Consider the following 27,142-nt stretch of genomic DNA (forward strand, 5'->3'; position numbering starts at 1 on the left):
GACACACATTTTTGCGTATCATAATTTTATATGTTTAAAAAAAATATTATTTATAGATTTATTAATTTTCAAATTAAATTTTCATTTAATGTCTCTTAATAAATAAAATATCATATACAAAAATACAATCCATTGCACAAAATATAATGTCATACAAATAATCGTTCCATGGAAAGATAAAACAAATCAATAAAAGTTGTAACGGAAATTTACAAACTAATTAGATACAAGAAATATGAAAAACTTGAAATCTCTAAGATTAATAATTCTAACAGAAGCTTCACGTGAGATACACACAGTTGGACCAGTAAGCAAGGATGTTCCCGAATCCACAATAGCAGCAGAAGAACACGTACACGATATCTTTTGCAAGAAGGTGCCGGTCCAAAACTACTGTTGAAAGTTGCCATGATAGCTATTAAGATTTAAGCATAACAAGAAACCAATCAGTGACTATAATAAGCTAGAAAACAAGCAACTAATAAACAAAATAAGCAACTAATTAAGTCAAACTATGACTATGTATTGTTCATACAAGAAAAAGAAGGAAAAAAATGTTAATTTATTGTTGTTCATACAACACTCTCCAGACAACACTTAATTGAAGAAAAGAATAAGGCTAAACTTACAAAGAAAAAGAATTCAGGAAGAAGACAAGTTTGAAAGCATACAGAATAACGTTTAGCCAAGCAAGTGTGATTTACCTGTAAAGTTGAAAACGCAAAATTCTGAGTAAATGACCTAAATACCCTCAGAATCATAAATCATAATAACCAGTAACAGACCCTGTAGGAGGCAATGCAGAGGTCTGGCCAGATGGGTTTACCTGGCAAAAATGTTGGAGCACCAGGGAAATTCTGATCACATGGATCCCAATGACCACCATCTTATCATTCAACCAAGCTAAGAAAAAGCTATCAACCCTTACCATATATATATATATATATATATATATATATATATATATATATATATATATATATATATATATATATATATATATTTAAAAATTAATTGAAAAACTTGTAGTGTTTATGTTTCATCATGTATTAAAATAGCATGAACGGTTGTACCTCTCCATCAGGTGAGAAGCTCAAAACAGAAATTGTTGTATTCCCATGCATATAATATTAACCAACAACTATAACACATGCATATAGTATTACAAATTACAATATTACCCCTTTCAAAAGCGAATGTGCTTCACTTGACAAGAATCCTGGAAGCTTTATCTTGTCCTTCACTATTTTCTCCTGAATCTTCTGTCTGTTTCCACCTCTAAACGAAGGCTGCAAAGATACAATATCGAACAAAATTACATTATTACCCTCACGCTAAAAGTAATGGGAATTTAATAGTGATTTATTAAAAGTAATTAAGGGTGACAGCACACCAACCTTTCCAGAAAGCATTTCATACATTAAAATCCCAACACTCCACCAATCAGCGGCCTTATCATGGCCCCTCCCTTGTACAATTTCAGGTGTCATATATTCTAATGTCCCACACATGGAATTTAACCTTGTGCTTTCATCAAATTGCTTTGCTACCCCAAAGTCAGTCAACATAACCTGAATAATAATAATTTAGTAAAGTTAAACCAAAACATTTTACCACAATAACAAACATCATCTTTTTAGTGACAACTGCCAACCTGGATGGTTAATACAAGTGCAGGGTCAACAGCCATTGCTTCATGGTCAATGTTGTTTAATGTCTCACCCGATGCCTCCCATGTTGAGGAGTTTGCTTTCACTTGACGGTTAGGAACAGCAGGGGGGAAGAACACGAATAATCTTCAACATAATACAATCTTTGGTTATATCATGCTAAACAGTAGCAGAACAGTAACTTGTAGAAGACAATGTAAAAGAAGAAATTGCAGAAAAAACATTGATCTGATAGTGTGTAATAGATTAAAGATTATGAAAAGATAATAAAGTAAACCTTGAGTTGCTGGATTTGGGATCTTAGTTGACTTCTTTCAATGCTAGTCAACGAACATGAAAGCACCGGTTTTTTAACTCCACATGCTCTCCCCAATTCTTCTTTTGAAGGAACAAAAATATTAGAAACATACCTTATATTTAGTAAGGAATGGAATATGGGAAATCATTTCAAAATCTTCAGTGTCTACAGCCATCACTAAAAATTTAGAAAACCCCTATTCAGGTCCCTTGTAACTGTTTAAAAAAAAAAAAGAAAAAGAATAGAAGTTAGAACCAACATTAAGAACAAAATATCAAAAATAAATATCAAAACAAGTCAGAATAATATTCACAAAGTTGATAAACTTTGGTTAAGTAAAAGAACAAGAAACATAGCCAATTTAGTTAGGCATTGATGTGGTGAAGAAAACCAAAGGAAATAATGGATTTTTTTTTTCAAAATAAGCTACAGGGGGAAAAAACAGTTTTCGAGTCAGGGGAATCAAGGGAATTTCTCGAAAAATGAAGGTTCAGGGGTTTTTGCTGGAAACCGCAAGCAGGGGCAAAAAGGGAATTATCCGAAAATTGGAAATTCCGGGGCTTCTGCTGGAATTCGCTATCAGGGGTATAATGGGAATAATCAGGAAAATTTGGAATTTAGTTTTGATAGAGGTGGGAAGACAGGAGGTAAAAATGGGCAGGGGTATTATGGGAATATTCAGCCAATGAAAGGAAAGTCTAATGATTCAAAGATTGAACAGGGGCAAAGTTGGAAAAGTAACAAGGTTATGGGAAAGAACAAGGATGGGGTGATGTTTCGGAAGTCAAAGGGTTTGTGGGAAATAATTCTATGAGTTGGCCTGACCAGGAAGCTAAAAAATCAGAAGCAGGGGTGATCTGGAACATCGAATTGGAAGGATTGGGACAAAATTCTTACCATACTAGTTACCAATTCGAATATAAAACTGATCTGGAACATCGAATTGGAAGGATTGGGACAAAATTAGCGATCAATACGAACTGAAAAACAAATTTAGCGAATCACTTTGTTCTTCCATTTCTGTCGAGGCGATGCTTAGGGTAACAACAAATTTAGCTCCTGTTTCATGATCATGTCTATTTTCAAATGTCCGAAAAGGGTAACAACACGTATTACGGACTGATCTACAAAGAAATTTATCCGAAACTAAACTCACAAATTACACTGAGAAGAGTTGTACCTGAACGAAATTGAACATCAAAGTGGTAGCTGCAGCGACGATGAGCAATGGTCTGCGAGGATCTGTAAGGCGGAAAGGAGAAGAAAGCGTAGCGGCGAGCACTGGAGGAGATGAGGTTAGACACAAACGGTGGAAGAAGGCGGTGGCGGGGATGGAAGTGGTTGTAGAACAGAGTAGGGAAGAAGATAGAGGATCGATAAGCGGAGGAACTGAAGCCATCTTCGGTGGTGTTTGTCGGTGTGTTGTTAGATAACAAGTGTCGATCGATCCCCAGTGGAGATTTCACGAAAGCGGTAGGAAAAATTGAAACCCTAATACACGTCTGGATCGCACCGTCGATAAAATCGCTCAACATCTGCACAATAAATGAAAATCGTTAGAATTCGAAAACATGTGCACAATAAATGAAAATCGTTAGAATTCGTTGGCTGTAAATCACCCAAAAAAACTGTAAAATAACATGCAGTTTAAGAAGCAATTAGCGTTAATTTTGAATTGGGGAAACAAACCTTAGTTCTTTTTTCTTCGCCATGGAAAAGCACACAAACGGAGGATAAAAAAGAAGCGGGTTTTCAAAATTTTGGGGATTTCATTTTCCCCAGTATCTACTAAAACCCTGGCCTAGCACGTGCTAAATAGAAGGGAGGTGGCGATGGCTTAGGGTTTACAGAGAGACGGGAGGTAGAGAATGAAGGGAGATCTAGAGGAGAGAGTATCAGAGAGAGGAGAGTGGATTGCAAGGATGAAAGATAGATAGAACATAGAAAAAAAGGCGGGTTTTCAAAATTTTGGGGATTTCGTTTCCCCCTTGTCTACTAAAAGCGCGTTTCATTAAAATTATAAAGCGACAGGTAAAGACGACGCGAGTTTAAGATAAAGCGCCCTCCGTGTTTTTAATTTTTTTCTTGAGACACTAAATTAAGGGCACGCAGTAATGCGTGACGTAAATCCTAAATTTTTTTGAAGAGATGACGCTATTTTAAGGGCACGTCCTTTTGCGTATCATTAATCAGCGCGTGTCGTAAAAAGCGCGTCATTAAAGGTCTATTTTCTAGTAGTGAGATTTACATGGATAGGAACGCATACACAATAAAATCTAAGTGGTAAGGTTTCTCTCCGCTTCATGAAAATGATTGTGAGTGAAAACTTTCGCTAAGAAGAATTTAAGGAGATAGCAACTGTGATATTTGTATTGTCAAATCCGATTATGATTACGACATCCCTCTTCATAGTCCGAATTGTGAGAAGTGGCAAATAGTTTGAACATTTAAGACTTATTGTTATAAGTTTTGAAATTGTTTAGACACACATATGATATTTCTTATAAAAGGTGTATGAGCTTAGATAAAGCTTATCAAAGCATCTCGTATTAGAAATCTGAACATTGGTAAAGAAGTCAATAAGTATTGATTCCCAGAAAATCCAGCTGATTTCTGAATACATGTCAAAGCTAGTGGGAGCATGAGTGTTATGTTGGTAAGGATATAATTATCATGTTAGTGGAAGCATGATTATTATGTTAAGTGTTGCGATTTAACAATATTAATTACAGAAAACAAAAGTTTCAATTTGCAAAGTTGCAGAGGTTGAAAAGTTGTTTTGCTATAATTAAGGGAGAGGAACTTATACTTCATTTCAAATCTAAAAGGTTAGATCGAGAAATTTTAATCAAAGTTAGTCAAAGGACATATATGAATGTTATGTTGAAAATGTTCAACATAAGGGAATTCTATATATGGCAATATTATAGCAAAATATTGGTAAAATATCATGACTTTATGTAGGACATTATGTATCATATCCCATACGCTTCGGGTATAGGATCGATTGCATATGTTGTAATATTCGGCCGTTTTGATTTTCCAAATGCCTATGGCATTAAGAGGGAAAAAGGAACAGAACCGGATATGACTAAAATAATTAAGCAACTGTCAAGGACGATTTAAGGTTCGCTAAGGATTGGTCGCTTGTGGTAAGTTGGAAGTAAAGTATTGAATGGAACATATTGGCATTATTATGAATAGATATGATTCTATTAGGAATGAGTTGTCATATGAAAAATATAGAAATGTTTCCATAGTAGGAGTTGGATATTAAGAATCTATGTAGATTAGAAACTTTTATGAAAGAAGGATGTTCAAAGGAATGTACTTTGAATTTGAGACTTCACTTTCGTGGCATTGTCTTGTAACAATCTCCAATAGAGCACCTTGTAATTTCATTAACAAAGTCTTTTTTACTTTGGTGCTATGACATTACAAAATGATCATTGCATAAAATGTTAGAATGTAACATATTCTAATAGTGACAAGAATTTGGTATTCTTACACTTATAATAAGGATTAGGAATTGTGAAATGAGTGTCATTGAAAATGTATTCAATTGACATATTTCATAAAGTAAGGACCATAGTAAACATAGTATGCATGCTTGGAGCATGGGATAACTATTGTTTCAATTCAAGTATTAAGTTGATTACTCGAAACATTATACAATGAATAATGTGTAATCAATATGGTGATTAAATAAAAGATGTTTTATGAATACTCAAAGTGTTGAGGCCATATTGGATTTGATTATTCTTGTGTTTCACTTCGCATGTTTTGACTCCCCGAATAATAAGATTATTCAAACATCACACAATCGATCATACTTTGGAAGTAAGTAATGAGATAAGATTTTCATGAATCTGAGTGTAGATTGTCTAAAGCGTTTAGACATAGCAAAAGTCTGCTGCAGTATTCATGAGTGCTCCTGAAATAAGATTTGAGTATTTGATTAAACCCACGCTCACATGAATCACTTCATGGATTTTATCACGAGTGATTGTGAGACGATAATATCTTATATTCTTGAAACGGAGAGATATGAGTTGTTGTTTACGAGTCGGTTGCACACTGATAATACGTAAACGCATCAGTAACTTGATGTTATAAAATGTATTGTTGTGTGTAACTTGATGAGTAAATAGTACAAGCATATGAGTCGAAGTTTATCCGTTCCTTTTACCCAAAGTGGGATAAAAGCGATATATGTGGGCCCTCGGTGATCTAGTGATGACACCCTAAGAGCTTGGCGAAGCCTGGACTAAGTTGATGTGTTCAATTGTAGTCTGTTGTCAGTCGTCATAAGTCGAAGATCGGGAAACAACACATGAACAGAGAGAATGATTATAATTCATGTCTCAATTCATACGATATCTTGAGAATGGAGGAAAATATGATCCTTTATCTAAAGGACGTATTACTGATAAGATCAGCGTTCGACAATGGCTTTTGAAAGCTACGATTGCTAATCATGTTCTAAAGTCGTACTTGTAATAATAGTTATTAGACTTATCCAGGTGGGAGACTGTTAGATTGGGTGTCTAAGCCTATAACTATTATTGGTATATACTTGACCCGATTATAAGCATGGTCCTTTTGGGTTGCCTTCAATCATGCAACTTGATAGGATGACGAGAGGAGAGAGTAGAATTTATTACATGAATAATAAATTAGTAATTAAAATGGTTTTATTAATATATTACAAGATTAATATATTATTTGGAAATCATATTATTTAATTAATATTGATCAGAAATTAATTTGGAATTAATTTAGTGATCAAAAGAGACTGATTAAATAAATGAGGACTGATTATGTAAATCAGTAATATTTATAGTTTGGGCTCATAGACCCCATTGGTATATGGTGGACGAAATCTCTATGAGAGTGCATAACGATTTCGTCTAAGGGTTGTCTAATAGGAGTACATATCTTGCTTAGGGCCTAAGCAAGGAAATCAGGGTTTCCACCTTAAAACCCTAATAGCCTCAACTATAAATAAACCCTTAGCATGTGGAATTCGGCCCTATGTCTTCTTTGAGTTGCCCTAGCCGATTTCACCTCTCTCCTAAGTCATCTTCATGCATTGGGTGTTTATGCCTCCATTAGAGGTGCAACACTTGGGGCATTAGGCTTTCAAAAGTCAAGATCAAGAAGGATTAAACTTGTTATTGCTATATAACATGAGAGGTAAAGATTCTAACCCTAATCATATGTGATTTTCGAAATATGTATGCTAGTCATAGGGTTATTGCTTTGGTATTCAATGTTGTATGTTCAAATTAGAAAAACCTAGATCCAAAGCAATTAGGGTTGCATGTACACCATAAGAATGACGTTATGCTTAAAACCCAACAAATAAGGCATGAAAAAAAAACTAAGTATAACGTACCCATGATAGCATCTGATGAAGCTATGGCGTCCCTTGTCTGACACTGCAATGCTCGGCTCCTCGCTGTTGGGGCTCCTGCTTAACCCTCACGACCGTCAGTGATCCTCAAAGTAACTGGAACAGGTGCACTCACTACTCCATCTTTCAACATCGGACAGTCGTCCTTCTTGTGGCCCACCTAGTTGCAATGAAAACACATCGGAAACGATCCACGGGGACAATCTCTACTAAATGACCCATATGACAACAACTGAAACATCTCCGACCTGTCTCCTGTCATCCTCCCTCATGGGTCCTCCCACACTTGGCACCATGGCCCACGCCCTGATGGCCTCTCATACTTGATATACAAGCTTATTAGTTATTACAGTCCAAATTAAACCTTGATGAATTTGAAATGCCGAGATTTTAACATCGGTTTTTCACTAACTACCATTAACCGTATATATAATTTTGTGAATTTTGCTTTTAATATTAAATTTAAAATTGTATTAAGTTTCACTAGAAATTTCTCCATTTGCGTAGAAACTTTATATGGACATTTTTTTGTAAACTAAATAATTGTAGGGACTAAATTAGTTTAAATATAAAATCTTTATTGCATGGAGTAAATTGCAAGGATTAAAATTGTCAAAAATGTAAAACCTTTGTTATGGGGACTAAGTCTGCCAAAGTGTAAAAAACATTTTACAGGAACTAAATATGCTAAAATGTAAAACCTTTGTTGTAGGGACTAAATCTGTCAAAATGTAAAACCTTTATTTGCAGGGACTAACTATGTCAAAATGTAAGACTTTTGTTGCAGAAAATAAATCTGTCAAAATATAAAACCTTTTGTTGAAAGGACTAAATCTGCCAAAATATAAAACATTTGTAATCTTTCAAAATATAAAATCATTGTTGAATATAAATTAAAATGGAAAAATGCACTGTTCATAAGGTCTTTGTAAATTATATATAGTATAGGATAAGATAATTTTTTCACTCCCACGCACCATCCGTCTCATCACTTTCTTCCATGGCTAAACGCTCTTGCCTTTCCGATCATTCCCCTAGGGTTTCAAAGCGTGATTACTATCACTTAAACATCGATTCGCTGTTGGAGTCCTTGCTTGCTGTCTCCGATTCCGCTTTAATCGAGGCCTCATTCGATGGCCTCGTTGAATCTAGGTCTGCCTATTCCGATCAAAACGAATTTATACAACGTGCTCTCCATATCGGATCCGTCCTGCTCGAAGTTGGCAAGAGATATGGTCGTAAACTTTCCTCCGTCCATAATGCATCTTTCTGGCCTCTCCCTCCTGACCTCACAATCAAGGTATTTCTATTTCTATCGTGGTCTGTTGATTTTTGATTAATTAATGCTCAACTGAAGCTTGTTAGGCACAATGGATTTTCCTTATGCTTTTTTCATACTTGTGAATGATGATTTGTAGGTTTTTTCCATGCTTGATACGCCAAGCGTTTGTTCTGCCTCGGCTACATGCTTGTTTTTTCAGAATTGTGCTAAAGATCCTTTGTGTTTTGCTAATATTGACTTGGCTATACCCAAGGTCAACGTTGTTGTGGTAACTACAATGATTCAACGAGCTAGAAATGCGCTTCAGTAATATCTCTTTCCTCCTGAGTGTAGTATGGGGTGCTGTTTACTTGTAATTTATGCCGATTTGAATAAATTAGGGTTTCTAAGTATCTTCAGAAATCCCATTTCCCTCTCCCTCTGTAAGTATAAAATAACATCAATGCCGATAACTATAAGGAGTAAATATGATGAAGAATATAAATTCATCAAAATTTGCTTGCATGTTGCAAGAAAACATTATTTTACTTTGTAGGGAAAAGCACTTACTCCATTGGCTCTCAAACTATAATGTATGATTTACAATTTGCATACAATGTATGTTCCATAATCCCAGCTGTACACCCATGTGATCATAGTCATGTGGCTTAATTTACAATGAACTTGTAAGTGTGCTAACTAGCACCTTCTTTTTAAAGCTTAAAGGTTAAAGATATCTATGAATTGGGTTTAATGCTGTATTCTGTGTGTAGGATCATACAACTGATGACATTAAACTTTCATTAGTACCAATCATGCACACTACAATATGCACAAACTTACATATACTCCAACTTTAGGTCTATTAAGCTTGTTGAAGTACCACCTGAGCTATCATTAAACAAGCAAGGAAAGAAATCATCTATCTTGACAAGGTCTTGCTTGGGTTTTTTGGGTGCCAATGGTGGTGCATCTGGGTATGTTTTCATTATTTTGGAATGAATGAATTATTATTGTACAAGTATAGAGTATCTATTGACTCCACTCTATATTGTAATTTCAAGGTCTCATTTGAAAAGGTTGCATCTTCACAATATTAAAATGATGGATAACACAGCACTTCTTGCATCATTGTCAGTTTGCCCGTCTCTCGTTGATCTCGAAATTGTGGGTTTGTAAGTTCTTTGATTTGATATTCTTTTGTTGATAAATTTCCCCTCTAGCCTAATTGTTAATGAGACTCTTATATTGTGGGTGTTAAGTATTTTAATATGTATTGTTGTAGGCCTTTGTGCTAGAATTTAGAACTAGTTGAATAGTTTTACAGCACATTAAAAAATCAGGTTTTTTTATTTATTTATTAAACTTAAGGTTTTTAATATTAAAAAAGTATTTTTCTTGCAAACTAGATACGTTTAGTTCACCTCTTCTTCTGAATTGATGGTTCACAGACTGCAAACGTTTTACCTCTTCAAAAATAACCAACACCTTAATGAATGGCAATATTGTTTTATGTGTTGCATGCATGGTCATTACTCATAAAATAAGCTGATATCACTTCCTTCAATGCACTTGTTTATTGTCAAGTACTAAAAACCTTTCTCGACAAATAGGGATGTTGATGCGAGTTCTACACTGAAGTTTGTGAGTAGACATTGTCGCTTGATAGAGCGTTTTGTCTTTGACCTTTCAAAGTCAAAGGACTCCATGGGTAGACTAATGAAGCGTCGCCTTTTTGATGGTCTGTCTAAATTTGGTTGAAGATTTTTTCTTAATATTTGGAAAGAGTGTAGTATCATTTTAGTGAGATCTCTAATGCAGACGAAGGAAATTTTATAGGAAACTCAGCCTGCGAAGAACTTGTGCTTAATTGCCCTAAGATAACCACTTTGGCACTGAAAGGATGTAGATTGAGTGACTACAATGCTCACAAGCTGTTGAAGGTATTTGATGCTTACCATATAAACAAACACAATTATTTGCTCATGTCTTCCTTATTATGCTGTAGGGGTTTCACGAGTTGAAATATGTCGACTTTTCAACATCTTGTTTCTTCTCTGGTTCCTTTTTAAAGTGAGTAAAACCTTCAACTCGTATTAATTTATATCCATCTTCTCCTTCATTGATCAATGGGTTGTAAAGTTTTTTATTTATTTGAAATAGTCGGTTGCTATTTTTACTGGCGATATTTTCTATTCATTGTTATTTTTTTTTCCTACCTTACTTATGTAGTTTTCCATGGCAGCAAAGGTGATGGAAATAATTTGGAGGTCATGATTTTACGCAACTGTTCAAGACTCAAAAAAGTAAGAATATTTCTCCTTTTTCTTTTTTTCAAAATAACCTTTTTGTCTATCTTTCATCCCTATCCCCTAACACATGCGTCATGGCCTCATGGGCAGGTGGAGGTTAAGAAGTTGATGAAAGCTCTTCTTGCAGGAAAGTTCAGGCTCCTAAGGCATCTTGTGCGTCTTTTTTTTTTTTTTTTGAATTAGTTTATGTAATTTCTTTTTTCCAAATTCTTCAAACTGAATAATATTTATCATGTGTCTCGTCAACACAGGACATATCGAATGATGAAGATATAGCATATAATGGTCACTTGGAGGGTGTGAGGTGCGTTGGATTATTCGTTGCTGCCTTGCCTTTTCTGTGTAAAATTTTTTCTTACCACTTGTCTTGTCTTCTCTTGTGTAGTGCCATTCTCATAAAGCAACTGTTGGAACAAAGACCTAATTTCTGTTTGGTACCTGAATTTTCCAAACTCAATTCGGTGAATCATATGATGGATGATGATGTATTTATATATTATTACTACTACTACTGATTAAATTTGAAGTTACATTGATATTGAACAAATCATGACAAGCGATTTCGAACACTCTTCCTTTGCAGTTAAGCAGCCCTACATCTGATGCATCATCCTCCACGAGCACATCCACATCATCTGACTCATCATCCTCCATGAGCACATCCACTACATCTGATTCATCATCCTCCACAAGCACATCCAGTAGCAGTTAAATAGTGATCTTGAGTAGCGGTAACTTGGTGATTTGGATCGGATAATATGGTTTGGATATTCGGATTGGTTTTGATCAAACCAAATTATTATTTTAGATTTAAGATCGATTTTGGTTAGTAAAATGAAAACAGAAAACTCTAAACAACGAATAACCTCGGCTTCATATTTATTTATTTATCGTTTATTATTAGTAATACGTATCTTCATTCATTCATTGTTTATTATTATTTATTAGTAATTAATTAATTATCAGTAATACGTATCTTCAATCATTCATGGTATGTTTGGTCGAAAGTAGAATAAGCCAAACAACATAATGAAAAAAAGATCGTTAGACTACTTATTTGTTATGTTTGGTTACTATATTGGAATATAATAATATTAGACTAGGAATTATATATTGTCATGTTTATAATAGTTGAGGTACCAAAACTGTAATATATATATATATATATATATATATATATATATATATATATATATATATATATATATATATATATATATATATATATATATATATATATATAGGGATGTTATTCGGGTCGGAATCGAACCGAACTCGAATAGGTAATTGTATGAATCGAAAACCAAACCAAATAAGCAATACGGGTTCGGTTCGGTTCGGGTATTATTCAGTTCGGTTCGGTTCCGACCCGAATAACCCAAATAACATATAGAAGATGATTAAGGAGCCAAATAACCTGAATAAACCAAATAACATTTACAATGTGATTATAAATATTGTATTTTGTATGACTTGAATGGAGTTTGATCATAGTAGAAACTAGAAAACAACGATGATGAGACGATTATTTTTTCCAGACGCAAGGACCGACTTTTTTTTTCTTATCGTGAATGGACTTTGAAGTTTGAACTTTGAACCGGTGATGATCGATCAATGAGTCCAGGTTATCGTAAGTCGCAAGGGAAGTGGCCGCAATTGTTGATCAAAGAGTAATGTCGCAAGGATGAGAAAACCTCAATCGATCAAAGAGTAATGTCTTCGACTCGTCGATTTGGTGTAATACGGATGATCGAATTCGATTGTGTTGATTTTTTTGGTGTATTACGTGAGTTTTTTTGGGTAACGATCGATAGAAAAGAAGATCGAATAAACAATCATGTTAGGAAAAAATGTCAATTTTCATATTCGGTCCGGTCCTTTTGGACCGAATAAGCCCTTATTCGGGTAACCCGAACCGAATAACCCGAAAACCAAATAAGCCTTATATAGATACCCGAAAACCGAATTGAATTGTTTATCCGTGAGACGTATTTTTTATTTTTAAAATTTTTTTTTAGTTAATTCAAGTTCCGAAAATAATATTTAAAAAAAGAATTTTTTGATTTTTCCATTTATTTTGCATTTTAAAATTATTTTTTAGAATATGTACAATGTAATATTCTATTAGAATATTTCACGTATTTTTCAAAAAAAATGGATTTTTTTAATTTTTTTTAGTTAATTAAAGTTCTGAAAATAATATTTAAAAAAACAACTTTTAGATTTTTCCATTTATTCTGCATTTTAAAATTATTTTTTAGAATATGTCAGTGTAATATTCTATTAGAATATTTCACGTATTTTTCAAAAAAAAAACGGAATTTTTTTTTATTTATTTTTTATTTTTTTAGTTAATTCAAGTTCCGAAAATAATATTTAAAAAAAGAATTTTTGGATTTTTCCATTTATTTTGCATTTTAAAATTATTTTTAGATTTGGTCTCACGGTCTCACAAAATTAGAATGGTCTCAAATGAACATGAACCTATATATATATATATATATATATATATATATATATATATATATATATATATATATATATATATATACACACACACACACACACACACATCTCACGTGAATAAAATTGGGAGTGACCATATTCGATTATGGTATCTGAGCGTATTATCTAATTAACCTAAAACCTTAGCCGCTACCTTCACTGAGTCGGTAATTCTATTTCTCTTTCTATTCTTCTTCTATTCTCTTCCAATGGCTTCTATTCATCCTGCGGTGGCGGTTACCAATATTAGAAATTTTATTCCCATCATATTGGAGATGGAAGACGGTCCACACACATCATGAGTTGAATTGTTTAAGGTTCACTGTCGTGCTCATGATGTGATACAACACATTCTTCCATCAAAAATCCCTCCTTCTAAAACAAGGAACAACAACAGATAAAGACAAAGACAAGATAAATGACAAAGCTCTCTGGAAAAGACTGGACTTCATAGTTCTCCAATGGATATATGGTACGATTTCAAAGGACTTGCTAATCACAATTCTGCAACATACCTCCAGTGCAGAACAAGTACGGAATTCACTGGCACAAATTTTCATTGATAGCAAACATTCCCGTGCACTTTACTTAGAAAACAAATTTTCTAATGTTAAGTTGGACTCCTTCTCCAACATGTTTGCTTATTGCCAAGAGCTCAAAACACTATCTGATCAATTAAGCAATGTTGATGCACCAGTCTCCAATGACCGTTTGATCGCTGGATTTGGTGAGAAATACGAAAACATAGAAACACATCTTCAACAGTCTACTCCTCCACAGTGTTGCAAACTCAACCGCCTCCTTACATGTTGCCGATAAACAAACTACCATCCAGTCCGCGGTTGCGCTTAACACACTAAACCGGAAGCAATGAACAACAACAACTACATCGTGGTGGTAGTGCCAGTCGTGGCCAGCCCTACTGTGGCAGGAGTAACTCCAACGGAGGCGGACGTGGTCGTGGCCGAGGATGCGGTCGCGGGGGCGGAAATAACATTGGATATAATCAAAACTATGCGCAAAATCAGAACTGGAATGGTTGGAATGCTCCATGGCAGCCCCAACAGTGGAATGCTCCTTCGACTCCTTACCTGACTCAACCCGGAAGCAGGTACCCTAACAGGAACAACTTTGCAGGTGTTCTTGGATCCCCGCCACTTGGTTTTGCAGGCTATGAGTACTCTTACACTCCTACAAACATAGAACATGCGATGCATACGATGACTATCAATCCTGATCAAAACTAGTACCTTGATTTTGGAGCAACCAACCACATGTCGAACATGACAGGTAATATTTCTAGTTATTTTAATAATGACATACAAAACAATATCGTCGTTGGCAATGGTTTCAAAATTCCAATTCTTGGAACTGGTTACACAACCTTACAACCACCCTACCCACCCTTAAAACTTAACAACATTCTTCATGCCCCTAAGCTTATCAAAAACTTACTTTATGTCCGTCGTCTAACCACCGATAATTTAATTTCCATAGAATTTGACCCATTTGGTTTTCTCGTGAAGGATTATTAGACGCAGATTCCTATCCTCTGATGTAACTGCACCAGAGAACTTTATCCTCTTACTGTGCCCTCTGCTCGAGTCACTCATCCTTCCACCTTTGCTGCTTTGTCTCAAGATCTCTGGTACAAACGTTTGGGTCATCCGAGTTCTTATTTATTGCGTGTTTTGAATAGACATAATTTCATTTCCGTTGATAGATTTCCTGACAAACATTTATGTCAGTCGTGTGTTTTTGGCAAACATGTAAAACTACCTTTCTATGATTCTTTATCTCATACTTCTATGCCATTTGATATTCTTCACAGTGATGTATGAACATCCCCAATCTTCAGTTCGGGGGGTCACCGTTATTATGTATTGTTCTTAGATGATTACACTAATTTATGGACATATTCGTTAACCAGTAAATCACATGTGTATCTCACCTTTCTTAATTTTTACAAGCTCAATAACACCCAATTTGAACGTCCAATAAAATGCTTTCAATGCGACAACAGAACAAAGTACAATAATAAATCTTTTCATGAATTTTGTACCAAACACGGGATGGTTTTCCGTTTCTCTTGTCCTTACAACTCTTCCCAAAATGGTAAGGCCGAATGAAATATCAGATCCATTAACAACATCATTCGTACCCTACTTACCCATGCATCTCTTACACCCACCTTTTGGCGCCATGATCTTCAGATGGTCACATATCTTTTAAATGTTCTTCCTTCCAAAACTAAACACAACTTCACTCCCACGTTTCTTCTCTATAAGAAACATCCCACTTACACCCACTTACGGACTTTCGGGTGCCTATGTTATCCTCTCATTCCTTCCACCTCCATTCATAAACTAGAAAATCGTTCAACCCCATGCGTATTCTTGGGTTACCCATCCAACCACAGGGGTCACAAATGTTATGAGCTTTCTACTCGTAAGATCGTCGTATCTCGACATGTTATCTTCGACGAACATGTCTTCCCTTTTTCTAAGCTACACTCTTCTCCTCCATCTTATGATTTCCTTCATTCCCTTTTTCTTTCTGTGCTTTCGACCGTCGCCCTCCACCCATAGTTGACCTTAGCCCTTCGTTGGCACACCATTGTTGCTTATTAGATCGTCGACATCGTTGACAGGTATGAAAAAATCGATTTCTTTTTTTGTTGATTTATGTTATGATCGACACTCTTGTTCACGTTGACATTCACATCAGGTACCCTTCTTTTTTTTTCTAATTTCTGATGTAATGCTCCTGATTTCTGAAATCGATTTATGATTTATGATTTGCTGAAATCGGTTTTGATTTTTGATTTGGTATAATCGATTTAATTCTCCTGATTTCTGAAATTTATTTGTTGAAATGGTTTTTCTGATTTGCTTTGCTGAAATATATAGACTTGCTCAAAATCGGTTTTCTGATTTGATGAATGTCAAGGAGAAATCTGATTTTTGTTATACTAATTTGCTTCCATCCATGTGTATGTTTCCTTTCTTTGTTGGATTAGATGTCTAAAGAGTAGGATATATATTTATAAATCTAGTGGTAGTAATTTAAGAGGGAAACAAGTTGTGCATTACAAGTGCTCGATGAAATGTTTGAGAGAATATTGAAGTTTAATTTAATTGCATTTTATTTGGTCTTACCTAAAACATCTCTAATAACAAATGCAAATGGTGAAATGGTGAAATGGTCTTTGCTTGTGCTTGTTACAAAGCTATTGACACATATTAGGTCTGACAATTATCGACATGATCCACAACACGATACGAAAAAACATACGGGTTGACCTACTAACCTGCCAGCCTGTTTATTAAATATGTCATATATAGGTTTTTCAAAAAACATACGGGTTGACCCGCTAACCCGTGTAGAATTTGAATAAAAAAATTATATATTTTTAAATGTATTAAGTATTATTCGTAGGAATGTAGGATTAATGTTTGTATTAATGTGGCGATTACATCAACACTTGAATTATATATGTTTATATTAATGTTTTAGATTGAACATGTTTCCATGAATGTTTTTAATTTTCATTTGCATCTAGAATTTATTCATGTTTAATTATCTATTTTATTTATGAAATTTAACCCACAAACCAACGAACCCATGTCTGACCCACGGTCCCCTAACATGTGAACCCGTATAAATAAGTGGGTTAACGGGTCGTATATGAGTTTATATTCCAAACCCGCCAACCCGTGACTTGTATAGTTAAATGAGTCGTGTTCGGGTTGGTGTATTTTGACCCACCAACCCAAACACGACATAATTACTAGGCTTAGCACATCTCTATAATTTCTTTATAAAAATGTAAAAATATGATGTATTTATGCTTGTAATCAGAAGTATGTTGGTAAAAATATGATGTATTTATGTTCTTTGAAATCACACTTGTAATTGTAGAGCAGGTGAAACAAAGGCAAACAGGAGCCAAGAGAATGTTGTTCCAAATGTTGAATCAAGTTTTTGTGAAGGAACTCCAAATCAAGTGTAACACCCGGTTCTCGGTACGTATTTAAACTTAATTAATTGTGGATTTACTTAGGGACTCGACGAGTTGGAGGCCCAACTCGTCGAGTAGGTATGAGTAATTGGACGCGGGGGTGACAATCTACTCGCCGAGTCGGAAGCCCCGACTCGACGAGTAGAGCTGCCCGGGTGAAACCCTAAATTTTAGGGTTTACACCCTATTTAAACGCACTAACTCGCCTCCCATGCAACCCCCATCGTCTCCCTTAGTCCATAACGCCCTAACTTGTGGCCCTTGAGCTTTGTTGAGTGTGTGAGTCATTTGTGAGAGTGTTTGTGTGATTTTGAAGCTACAGGAGGAAGAAGAAGGAGCTAGAAGGATCAAGGAAGCAGTAGATCCAAGGTTCAAGCTACATTTCCAGTCCCTTAAAGGTATAAAGTTGCTTCCTTGACTTTCCTATTGATAAATCTCTCCATGTTTGAGTTTAGGGCCATCTTTAAGCAAATTTGTGAACCTTTTTGTGTATGAAGTGTGATATGAAGTTGTAACTTCATATCCAGATCCCTTTCAGCCCCTATAGCCATAAAGTTCACAACATTGTTATGCTTTAACCCTTTCCTTTGGCCTAAACTTCATTTTAGACTTGGAAATGGTGTTTTTGTCTCATAACACCTTGCATACACGTAAAGTTTGTAACTTTACGTGTAATATGGACCCTATGAGGTTAGATCTACGTTTTAGATGTGTTAAGCCCGACTGAAATCAACTGTATGGATTTGGTCATTGAGGGACTCGACGAGTTGTTCATACGACTCGGTGAGTTGGGTCGCAGCTTCCTCAATCTTTTATGATATTAAGCAACTTTTTAAGTTTGGAAGAGGACTCAGTAAGTTGGGCTCATTTATGAACTTGAAGATCATGGAACTCAGCGAATTCAAGAATAATCTCGACGAGTTCAAGGCAAAGTCCCAACTATATGAAGAAGAACTCGATGAGTTCAAGGAAGAACTCGGTGAGTAAAGGACTAAACACTTCAACTAGTATGAGGAAGGACTCGACAAGGTCAAGGATGAGCTCGGCGAGTCATAAGCAAAAGGTCCCGATTCTATATGAAGGAGAACTCGACGAGTAGGATCGAAGTCCTAGGATGTTGTGGGTTATGGAACTCGACAAGTTGGTGGACCAACTCGACGAGTTGAGTCAACCAGATGTTAACTTTGACCAAAACTTGACTTTGACTAAGGTGTTGACCTTGACTTTGGCCTTGACCTGAGTAACCCTCGTAGAGGTTAAGAGTATGTAATGGTAAATTAAGGAGGGTTGTTATGTGTAGGAGTTGAGAGGAGTTGATCCCGACATCGAGCACAGTTCAAACTTCACGACACTGAGGTGAGTTACCTTCCAATAGAAGTGGGTCCAATGCCACAATGTCGGCCCACTAGCAGGAATGATTATGGATGATTGTTGATGTGTGTTTAACCAACTAGTTTTATTCCTACTTCTAAATTATAAATTAATCACACAAAAGGCAGTGGACCTGTCAATTGGTGGTATAGATCTAGTAAGCAGGGTATCGAACTCAAGGGACGACAATTAAACTAATTACTAAAATTTTCTAAAAAAAAACAAAATAACAAATAATAGAAGAGGGGTTTTCTCTAGTTTTACAATACTAGGAACTTACTAACAATTAAACTAAAATAACTAACTAACAACTAAGCAAGCAAAAACCAACTAAATTCAATATCTAAAAGGACTTATGTACAGGTTCGACTCAATCGATCCTATGGTTGATTTAATGGTAATAGTGTAATGGATTAATCTTTTATTGGCTACCGATTTAGGTGATTAGATTCACATTCGCTATGCTAATCCTTAGAAAATAAACTAATTCAAGCAGTGGTCAGTTGTGTAAATTAATTAATTCTCTAGGTTATTTATTCGGGTTAAATAAGACTTGTAATGGTTAATCAATTTGTCAATTCAATTAGCCTCTTGTTGTTGGTTTATCAAACAAGCTCACACATTAACTTACCCATTCTCTAATTAATCCTAGTTTCACATTCACTAATCCTATGCACATAATAAAGTGTTCACATAAATCACATGGGGTAAACAATCAAGAGATGTTCATGCAGCCTAATTGTCTTCCTATTAACAGAAAATGGTTATGGTTAATGTATAAGGATCTTTAACAAGCTTAATTCAACAAAATCACCAATTAAAAGTTAATCCTACCCTTAATCAAACCATAGTCTCGAAATTGTCTTACCTAAACAGAAGCTAGCAAGTTTAGCTCATGATTAAGGCAGTAGAAAACTCAAAAACGAAATTCAATAACATAAACATGGTTTAAGTACTAGATCTAGTTAAGAGAAATCAAAGTATGCCTTGGTTATCCTTCAAAACTTGAATTGGGTTGAATCTTCACTCTTCCAGATGTCTCTTTTCATTATGAACCGCAACTCCTCCTCCTAGGGTTCTCAGAAGTCCCGTCTATCGATCTGGAGGGTTTCTTTTATAGATTCGTCTCGACTCGTCGAGTCCACAACCGACTCGTCGAGTCCCTCATTAAATTCTCGTGTACGGCAAGTCAAGGACTCTCCTGCTTCGCGAATCTTCGTGGGAACTCGTCGAGTAGACGTCCCTACTCGCCGAGTCCTTTGTGCTTTTTGATCCTTTCTTCTTTTGTTCACTCCAAAGCTTCCCGATAGGTACTCCTGCTTCCTTTTGCTTCCGAGCATTTCTTTTGGACTGAAAATATAATTCAAACATAATTAAGTACTTATTTGTCCATAATATGCAATTAATTAGCTAATAAATGATAAAACTCTATACTAAATATAGGGCTAAATATGCACATATCAATTGTATTCATGATAATTTTCTGGTTTGCCACTATCTGATATGTTTATGTGATAGCCTGATATGATGTTATGTGATAGTGGTAGTAGAGGGAATAATCCCCATATCTGGTCGATAAGGCCAAGGGGTAGGTTAGGCACCCCAATATGCCTAATAATATGATTATGTTATGACTTATGTGGTAGTAGTAGGGGGTGAAATAGTCCCCGTAACTGGATGAGATCAACCGGAGGGGTAGGTCGGGCACCCCGGTATGTCTGATAGGGGTAGGTTAGGCACCCCGGTATGCCTAGCAGGGGTAGGTTAAGCACCCCGGTATGCTCAACAGGGTAGGTTGGGCACCCAGATATGCATGACAGTATGTGTTATGTATGGTATGTGGTATGATATGGGAACTCAGTAAGCTTTGTGCTTACGGTTTACAGTTTTGGTTTTTGGTAGCTCTTCGTCGAAGGGGAAGGAGCTGACACGGTAGCAGCGCATCGCACACACACTATTTCCGCATTTGAGATCCATGAGATTGTACTCTGATATTATTGATGATACTATTTTGAGACATATGATTATGGTTTTATAGTTTTATATGATATCAATGATGTTTTTCAGTAAACGGTTTTATAATTAACATAATCAAAAACAAAATTTTTAGTCTTGAAAATTAGGATGTTACATCAAGAGCAATTTGAAGCAACTCGCAAGGACACTATTTAGCTAAAACAAAATAATTTTAATGTTAATTCATTTAATTTGTAAATAATATTTAATAGTATTGAATGTTTTTATAAAAAATGAAATGAGTTTTATTTCAATGTTATAAGAATGGAATTATTAAGTTTTTAGTGTTGAAAAACTATTTTAATTTTGTAAAATTAGTTTATTTAAATTTCAATTTATTTTAGTAGTTTGCATTCTTATTACAGACTGCAACCGTTTGGTCTATATGGTTACAGAGGTGATCAACATACTTCATAAATTTTCGCTTCGAAAAAACAAACAACACAGTATATGTTACAAAGTTTTGTCTATAAATGCAAATAATTATTTTAATATTTAATTTGTTTTAGATGTTGTAATTTATCTTGAAAGTAATTAATTATTTAAATAATTAAATATTTTTAAAGACGAAAATCTACACTTGGTAATTTCAGACATGAAGACACGAATCTGTGAGAGACACGACACGACATGAATACACGACACGAATACATCTTAAAAATTGAGATAAAACTCATTTCTCACAGGTCTTCCGATTAAGAAACCAATTAAGAAGGAATAATTGCTTTTCTTTCGAGTCGTTGCCGGTCATCTCACCCCTTCAGGCTTCAGCCCACCGCAAAGGTTTTTTCAGTTTTGTGTCTCCGTCTTCGAAAATACTTTCCAAATCCTCAAAGTCTTCTCATTGTCAGAACATTCTGGTTTGCCGTCAGAAAATATCTCCAACGTCGGAACTCTATCGTTGCGGTTGCGGAAACCTCAGTCGTTCAAAACTGAAATCGTGACCTCTCTCCAATTCAACGCGATCGATCGCCGATTTTTTTTCCGGTAGCTACGACAGTCGCTGTATTATTTGGATAGTACAACTGGAACGTACTTAAAGATGATAAGATTCCGGCAGTCGCCTTCACCTAATGAAAAGCTCCTCCTCGTACGTTGATCTGGTTCGTTAAAACAATTACTATTTGCTTCTAACACGAATTCTACCTTTCAAAATTATCATTGTTTAAAACTTTGTCTGTTAGGGTTCTTGTCACCGAACTGCATTGGATGCTTAAGATCGGGTTTCTGCCAAATCGAGTATCTCTTTCATTAGTATATTGAATGAGTTTCAATTCCCAAATTAGTGCTCTTAATTCATCTTTTAGGCCCCTTAAGTTGCACCCTGAATAAACTTTTCTGTTCTAAAATGCTGAACCTGTGACACATTCATAAATCATTACATGTTCCTTCAAGTATCAGATATCTTCAAAAGCAAAAAAAAAAAAAAAAACATAACTTAACATCAACCCATCAAGATAATGTAATAAGATCTATACATACAATGAAAAACAACATTTTAGTTCATAAGCTTAACAAACCATAGAACGTAGACTCGTATAATTCCTCAATAAAACATAGAAAAACAACACACAGTTGTATCAGAGTCAAAATAAATAGAAATAGTATCCCCAAAACACACTTCTACTCATTCTTCCATGCACACAACACCAAAGAAAAGCCCAAAGTTTGTGAATGTCGATCTTTACTCATAGTTGACCAAGAAGCATCCTCACTCCCCCATAATTTCTCAGCTGAAAGACAAGTCTGAAACAAAAAGACCGCATTGCCCATAAATTTCTCAAATAGCCAACTATGAACATCCCAATAAACTTCCACTGGTAACCCATCAACTAAAATAGTATAATTTCCTCTAAATTTCCATTTTAAGCACTTCACTTGCATTACAGGGTTACCATCTATTCGTATCAACAAATACGAATCATTCATACACATCGTATCACATTCAATTGTTATATCATGAATCTGACCTTTTCCACAAAACTGTGCTCTTGTCGAATACGCCTTCTTCCCAAAAATATGTGCTCTTTTTGAAACAAAAACAGCATTTGGAACCAAACTTGTTGCATCTATCTTTTTGTGCACTTCCTTTTCCATATCTCCTAAAACCAGTATCAGTTCTTGGTTCATGGAAATAGCAAAATAGAAACCTTCGATTGGCTCAGGTGAAGAATCGAATTTTGCGTATGATAAATCCCAGTAAATAGCAATCAACTTTGAACCCACTTCTAGATTCCTATACCCTCTTCTTTTAGAGAACAACCATGGCTTAATGTCGAGTTTGCATAGACATTGGTTGTTTGAATCGTTGATTTCAACAGAAAGACTTTGACCCATTAAGGTTTTACTCCAAGTGAGAGTTATGATGAAGTAAGAGAAATTACGCATTCGACACTGGTAAACACAAGTCACGAGATTTTGGGCAATTCTGTTAGTGGAAGTAGTAGTGGTGATATCACCTGATGAAGAAGAAGATCCCGCCACTTGAATGCCATTTTCACCAAAACAAGAAGGAAAGTCCCTCATTGGTAACCTCAAAACCAAATATTTTGCTAAAATATCGTAAATTTTGGTGGTTATAATCTTTAATTAGAAGAAACTACAAAACCCACCCTTTCCTCCAATCCAAAGAAGAATTTTATGGGTAACCTCTCAAATCACCCAAAATTCAAGATTTCTTGAATTTTCTGAGAAAAGATTCAAGAAGGATGTCATTGGTGAAGAAAATGGCTTCACAATGTGTGGGTAACTTTCTAAATCACCCAAAATTCAAGATTTCTTGAACTTTGAGAGAGAAATTCAAGAATAAGGTTATTGTTGAAGAAACTGGGTTATGGGTTAGAAGAAAATAGGAATTATGCAGCTTCTTTTATTCACTCAATTTCTCTCTCACACAGAAACACAGTGGCACCACCGGAATGAGTGGGAGTTTTCATGCTTTGGGTGTCTTTTTATGATTGACAATTTAGCGTAATAAATGGTGTTTATGAAGATGTTTTGGATAGGAAAGGAGTCATGCTAAAAAGCTATCATTTTGATCATGAAAAGAGGGAACATCTAGAAATGGGGTATTGTTAGTGGTTATGGGTACTACTGTTTTTTCATCATACAATTACAAACCATCGTTTGCGTGATTAAAGTGATCATTTGATGGACCATGTCATTGAATTTGACACTTTATGAGCTCCCAACTTAACTAAATATCTAAATAACACAATTGTTGGGTTCAAATTGGTATTACTAAATCCAAATAATCTTTTTAATATTATGTTGGTTTTCTAAGTCCGTATATGGTGGAATTGATTGATAACAAGGCCATCGACCACACGTCCTTGCATTATCAATTATGTGTGAAAGAAGCAACAATAAGGGACCAAGGATGTGTGAATTTAAAAGAAAAAACAAGTTATACATTTTAATTTTCTATATAATGTCATGAAATAGGTAAAGAACTATCTTTTTTTAAATAACAAAAAAAATATTATAAAGTATATATATCATCAAAAGGTAAGCAACTAGATTTTTTGTCTACAATACCATTACAAACCGTAAACATAAAGATATTTTCTGACTAAAAAGTTAACAGTTGCTTAATGTTTGTTTTTTTTACTGTGTAGTGTAAATAACGTGTCACTTATATAAATATAGATCATTACTATTTTTCAGTTAAGTCTATATAAAATGGTAAAAACTGATAAATTTGTTTAAAAACGTCATATAAAATAGCGCAATGTTGAAATAAAGTTTAAAAACCTTTACTCAAGAAAATATAAATTCTGAAAATTAAAATCTCTTTTTCTCGTCAAATTAGTGTCTACTACAAAATATTAAGCAAAATTTGACCATAACAAAAAATAACAACGGCTTAAACCGGTTCACAATTAGAATTAAGTATGAACCAAATCCAAAAAGTCAAATAATGTAAAATAAAAACATAAAATAGTTTTGGTTCAACGTCAAAACTGGTTTTAAGTTGTACCAAATTCAACCGAACTCATAAATCACGTTGTAAAATAATTAAAACCCATAAACCTATTCGTGTTTTTTTTTCATGTTTTGATTTTTTAAATCAATATACAAATCGGAATATGACAAGCCATAATAATTCGAATTTGTTTTTGCCATGTGTAGTCTGTATAGGTGAAGCAACCAATTGTTTTTTCTTGTAATATCACTAAGTGGCATACCAACTAATAATATTATTTGGTCAATAGCCACAAGGTGTAATATAGGTGCTTTAGCATTTTGATATTGACATTATACCAGAAGAACCCTTCTTACTTAGTATTCTCACAATAAATCACCATGGATGATCCTTCAAGATTGAGTAATGGGGTGGCTTCAATCTCTCTTCTCCCCTTTCAAGATCCTGTGGAACCGAATTCAGTCAACACACATCCGTCGTCACAAACGTAAGTATTTTAATCAGTTTTAAAAACAGAGTGTGGTATTGTTTTCGGTTTGATATTTTATGATGATGTTTGGATTGTGTTTTTGTTTATATATATGTAGGTAATGGATTGTACGTGCTGTATGAAGATGTAAAGTGTTGTTCATGTGAAGATGTGCAAATGTTGTGGTCGATGTTGGTTGGACCTGAAGCTAGTTTTGTTATTTGAAATAAAAGTGCATATATATTGAATACAAGATTGTCAAATTGTTGCAAACGATGTGTCTAGTTAATGTCTTTTTTGTTTGTGTTAAGGATAACATCGTATGTCTCTATGACATTTGATTGTGTTGTGCACCGATAAACCGTTGTAAAAGATGTGTAATTATGATGTTAGTATATGATGTAAGTTTCGATATAATTGTTTGTATTTTAGATCGTCCTATTTTATATAGCTTTTTGATTTCACATTTGAAATAATTGCTCAAATGTGTTTAGAGATGCCATATATGCTTAGGTGAAACTAAGACCTAATAATGAAAAGTAATATAATTGAAATATAATTCGATATGCATCCTAGTTTATAACCAATTCAAGTCCCCAACTAAGTCAACTAGTGTAATACTCGACAGTTGGCCGGGTTGATCGATGAAGAAACAAATGACAAATTTTACTTTATTTTATAGCATTAAACTTGATCCCTTATAGGTTAATGTTTGGCTAATTTGACTACCAGACATAAGACTTTACCTTTATACGTGTTAATTCTTGGTCATATATTTTTTATATTTTTCAAACTACCGTGTTTTAATATAAAGACCGACAATACAACACTATAAATGGCTAGAATTTTCAAAATATAGTGTATTAATAAGAAATTTATTAAAAGTAAAACGCTATAATTAGATAAAAAAAATTCAAAATACAACACCTTAAGTAGAAAAAATCATTATGACCCAAATTAACATAATGTATATAAAACTCACATTATTGATGAGTCATTGATGCGGTGGAGGTCCATTTTCAGAACCACCACTGAATAACTCCAGTAGATTTTTTCTTTTTTACAGTGTTTGTGTTTTTATTCTTTAAAACCTGAAAAAATAATCATAAACCACCAAGTTCAATGATAAAAAATATATATCAAAATTGTCTAGGAATATAGTAAATTTGCCTTTGAAATGTGCAAGTCCATTTTCAGAACCACCACTATAACTAAAGTTCAAGAAAGCTGGAATAGAAATGGTAATCTCAGTACAAAATTATAAATATGTTTTAATCAATGCCTATTTGTTTAGACCAAGAATAGGGAAAAAAAAAAAAAACTTATCCCGCTTTCTTGATGGGAAAACACGATGATCGGAAGTAGTGTTGGTATTTTGTGTAGTAGATGAGACATGGAATAAATATATTTTACTTGTAGGTGGATTATATCATCCTACTCGCTTGAATCGAATCCAAAAGCACTGATATGTTAATTCAATCGGTTTCTAATTTTATTTTCATACATATCTTCAATTTGCTAATCCAATCACGTAGCATTCATTTGAAACATGACATGTTAGTTAGACATTTAAATGTACTTAAATGTAAACTCAATAAAACATTCTAACAATACCAAGTAATATACAAAGAAATCTAATTAAAATTTAGGTTAGACAAATATGATATTTTGATGTTTAAGAATGATATAATACAAAATTCTCCCTACATTAAAACTAATTAAAATACGTTGTTATATCTTTTATTTAACTCTTCTTTTCAAAAATTAAGATGTTAGTATATACAAATCAATGAAAGTATAATGCTATAACTTTTTTAAAGTAGAAAAATGTACAATGATATATTTTGTACTTAGGGTTTTGTTGTAAACAATCCAATG

The 27,142-nt window shown here is 34.4% G+C and overlaps 3 protein-coding genes and 1 long non-coding RNA gene across 7 annotated transcripts; 2 read left to right on the forward strand and 2 right to left on the reverse strand.

The window, feature by feature from the left end:
* Positions 1–1,169: 1,169 nt before the first annotated feature.
* Positions 1,170–3,367, reverse strand: LOC128127789 (uncharacterized). Its single transcript, XM_052766479.1, has 4 exons — positions 3,132–3,367; positions 1,655–1,796; positions 1,398–1,571; positions 1,170–1,289 (listed from the first exon to the last, which is right to left on the reverse strand). Exons 1-4 carry the CDS (start codon positions 3,365–3,367, stop codon positions 1,170–1,172), a joined length of 672 nt encoding a protein of 223 aa, XP_052622439.1.
* Positions 3,368–8,334: 4,967 nt separating this feature from the next.
* LOC111913768 (F-box protein At4g02760) lies at positions 8,335–11,880 on the forward strand. Of its 3 annotated transcripts, none has more exons than XM_023909479.2 (12): positions 8,335–8,684; positions 8,803–8,972; positions 9,506–9,622; positions 9,710–9,820; positions 10,259–10,386; positions 10,467–10,588; positions 10,654–10,718; positions 10,891–10,951; positions 11,048–11,110; positions 11,209–11,261; positions 11,343–11,391; positions 11,541–11,880. In XM_023909479.2, exons 1-12 carry the CDS (start codon positions 8,385–8,387, stop codon positions 11,667–11,669), a joined length of 1,368 nt encoding a protein of 455 aa, XP_023765247.1. In that variant the 5' UTR covers positions 8,335–8,384; the 3' UTR covers positions 11,670–11,880. The 3 variants fall into 3 exon arrangements, with proteins under 3 accessions (XP_023765247.1, XP_023765244.1, XP_023765245.1); XM_023909476.2 differs by having other exon boundaries at positions 8,336–8,684; positions 11,343–11,442; XM_023909477.2 differs by having other exon boundaries at positions 8,336–8,684; positions 10,485–10,588; positions 11,343–11,442.
* A 9,637-nt stretch (positions 11,881–21,517) lies between these two features.
* Positions 21,518–25,681, forward strand: LOC111913770 (uncharacterized). 2 transcript variants are annotated; one of them, XR_002857615.3, is made up of 3 exons: positions 21,518–21,973; positions 25,002–25,282; positions 25,383–25,681. It is a non-coding gene; the product is annotated as an uncharacterized LOC111913770 (long non-coding RNA). The 2 variants fall into 2 exon arrangements; XR_002857614.3 differs by having other exon boundaries at positions 21,525–21,973; positions 25,085–25,282.
* On the reverse strand, positions 22,329–23,798 carry LOC122195288 (uncharacterized). Its single transcript, XM_042896968.1, has one exon. The coding sequence runs from the start codon at positions 23,394–23,396 to the stop codon at positions 22,494–22,496; it is 903 nt and encodes a 300-aa protein (XP_042752902.1). The 5' UTR covers positions 23,397–23,798; the 3' UTR covers positions 22,329–22,493.
* Positions 25,682–27,142: the final 1,461 nt, after the last annotated feature.

Source organism: Lactuca sativa, chromosome 8 (assembly GCF_002870075.4).
Source record: "Lactuca sativa cultivar Salinas chromosome 8, Lsat_Salinas_v11, whole genome shotgun sequence".
NCBI lineage: Eukaryota > Viridiplantae > Streptophyta > Magnoliopsida > Asterales > Asteraceae > Lactuca > Lactuca sativa.

Bases quoted from the DNA above. Each gene is read 5' to 3' on its own strand.
- LOC128127789 (XM_052766479.1), bottom strand. From the start codon at position 3,367: ATGGCTTCAGTTCCTCCGCTTATCGATCCTCTATCTTCTTCCCTACTC. The intron at 1,797-3,131 runs GTAATTTGTGAG...ATTATGTTGAAG, and splicing joins CAGGTACAACTCTTCTCAGT to ATTATTCGTGTTCTTCCCCC. The intron at 1,572-1,654 runs GTTGGCAGTTGT...ATTATTATTCAG, and splicing joins CACTTGTATTAACCATCCAG to GTTATGTTGACTGACTTTGG.
- LOC111913768 (XM_023909476.2), top strand. From the start codon at position 8,385: ATGGCTAAACGCTCTTGCCTTTCCGATCATTCCCCTAGGGTTTCAAAG. The intron at 10,952-11,047 runs GTAAGAATATTT...CCTCATGGGCAG, and splicing joins ACTGTTCAAGACTCAAAAAA to GTGGAGGTTAAGAAGTTGAT. The intron at 11,111-11,208 runs GTGCGTCTTTTT...TCGTCAACACAG, and splicing joins TCAGGCTCCTAAGGCATCTT to GACATATCGAATGATGAAGA.
- LOC122195288 (XM_042896968.1), bottom strand. From the start codon at position 23,396: ATGAGGGACTTTCCTTCTTGTTTTGGTGAAAATGGCATTCAAGTGGCG.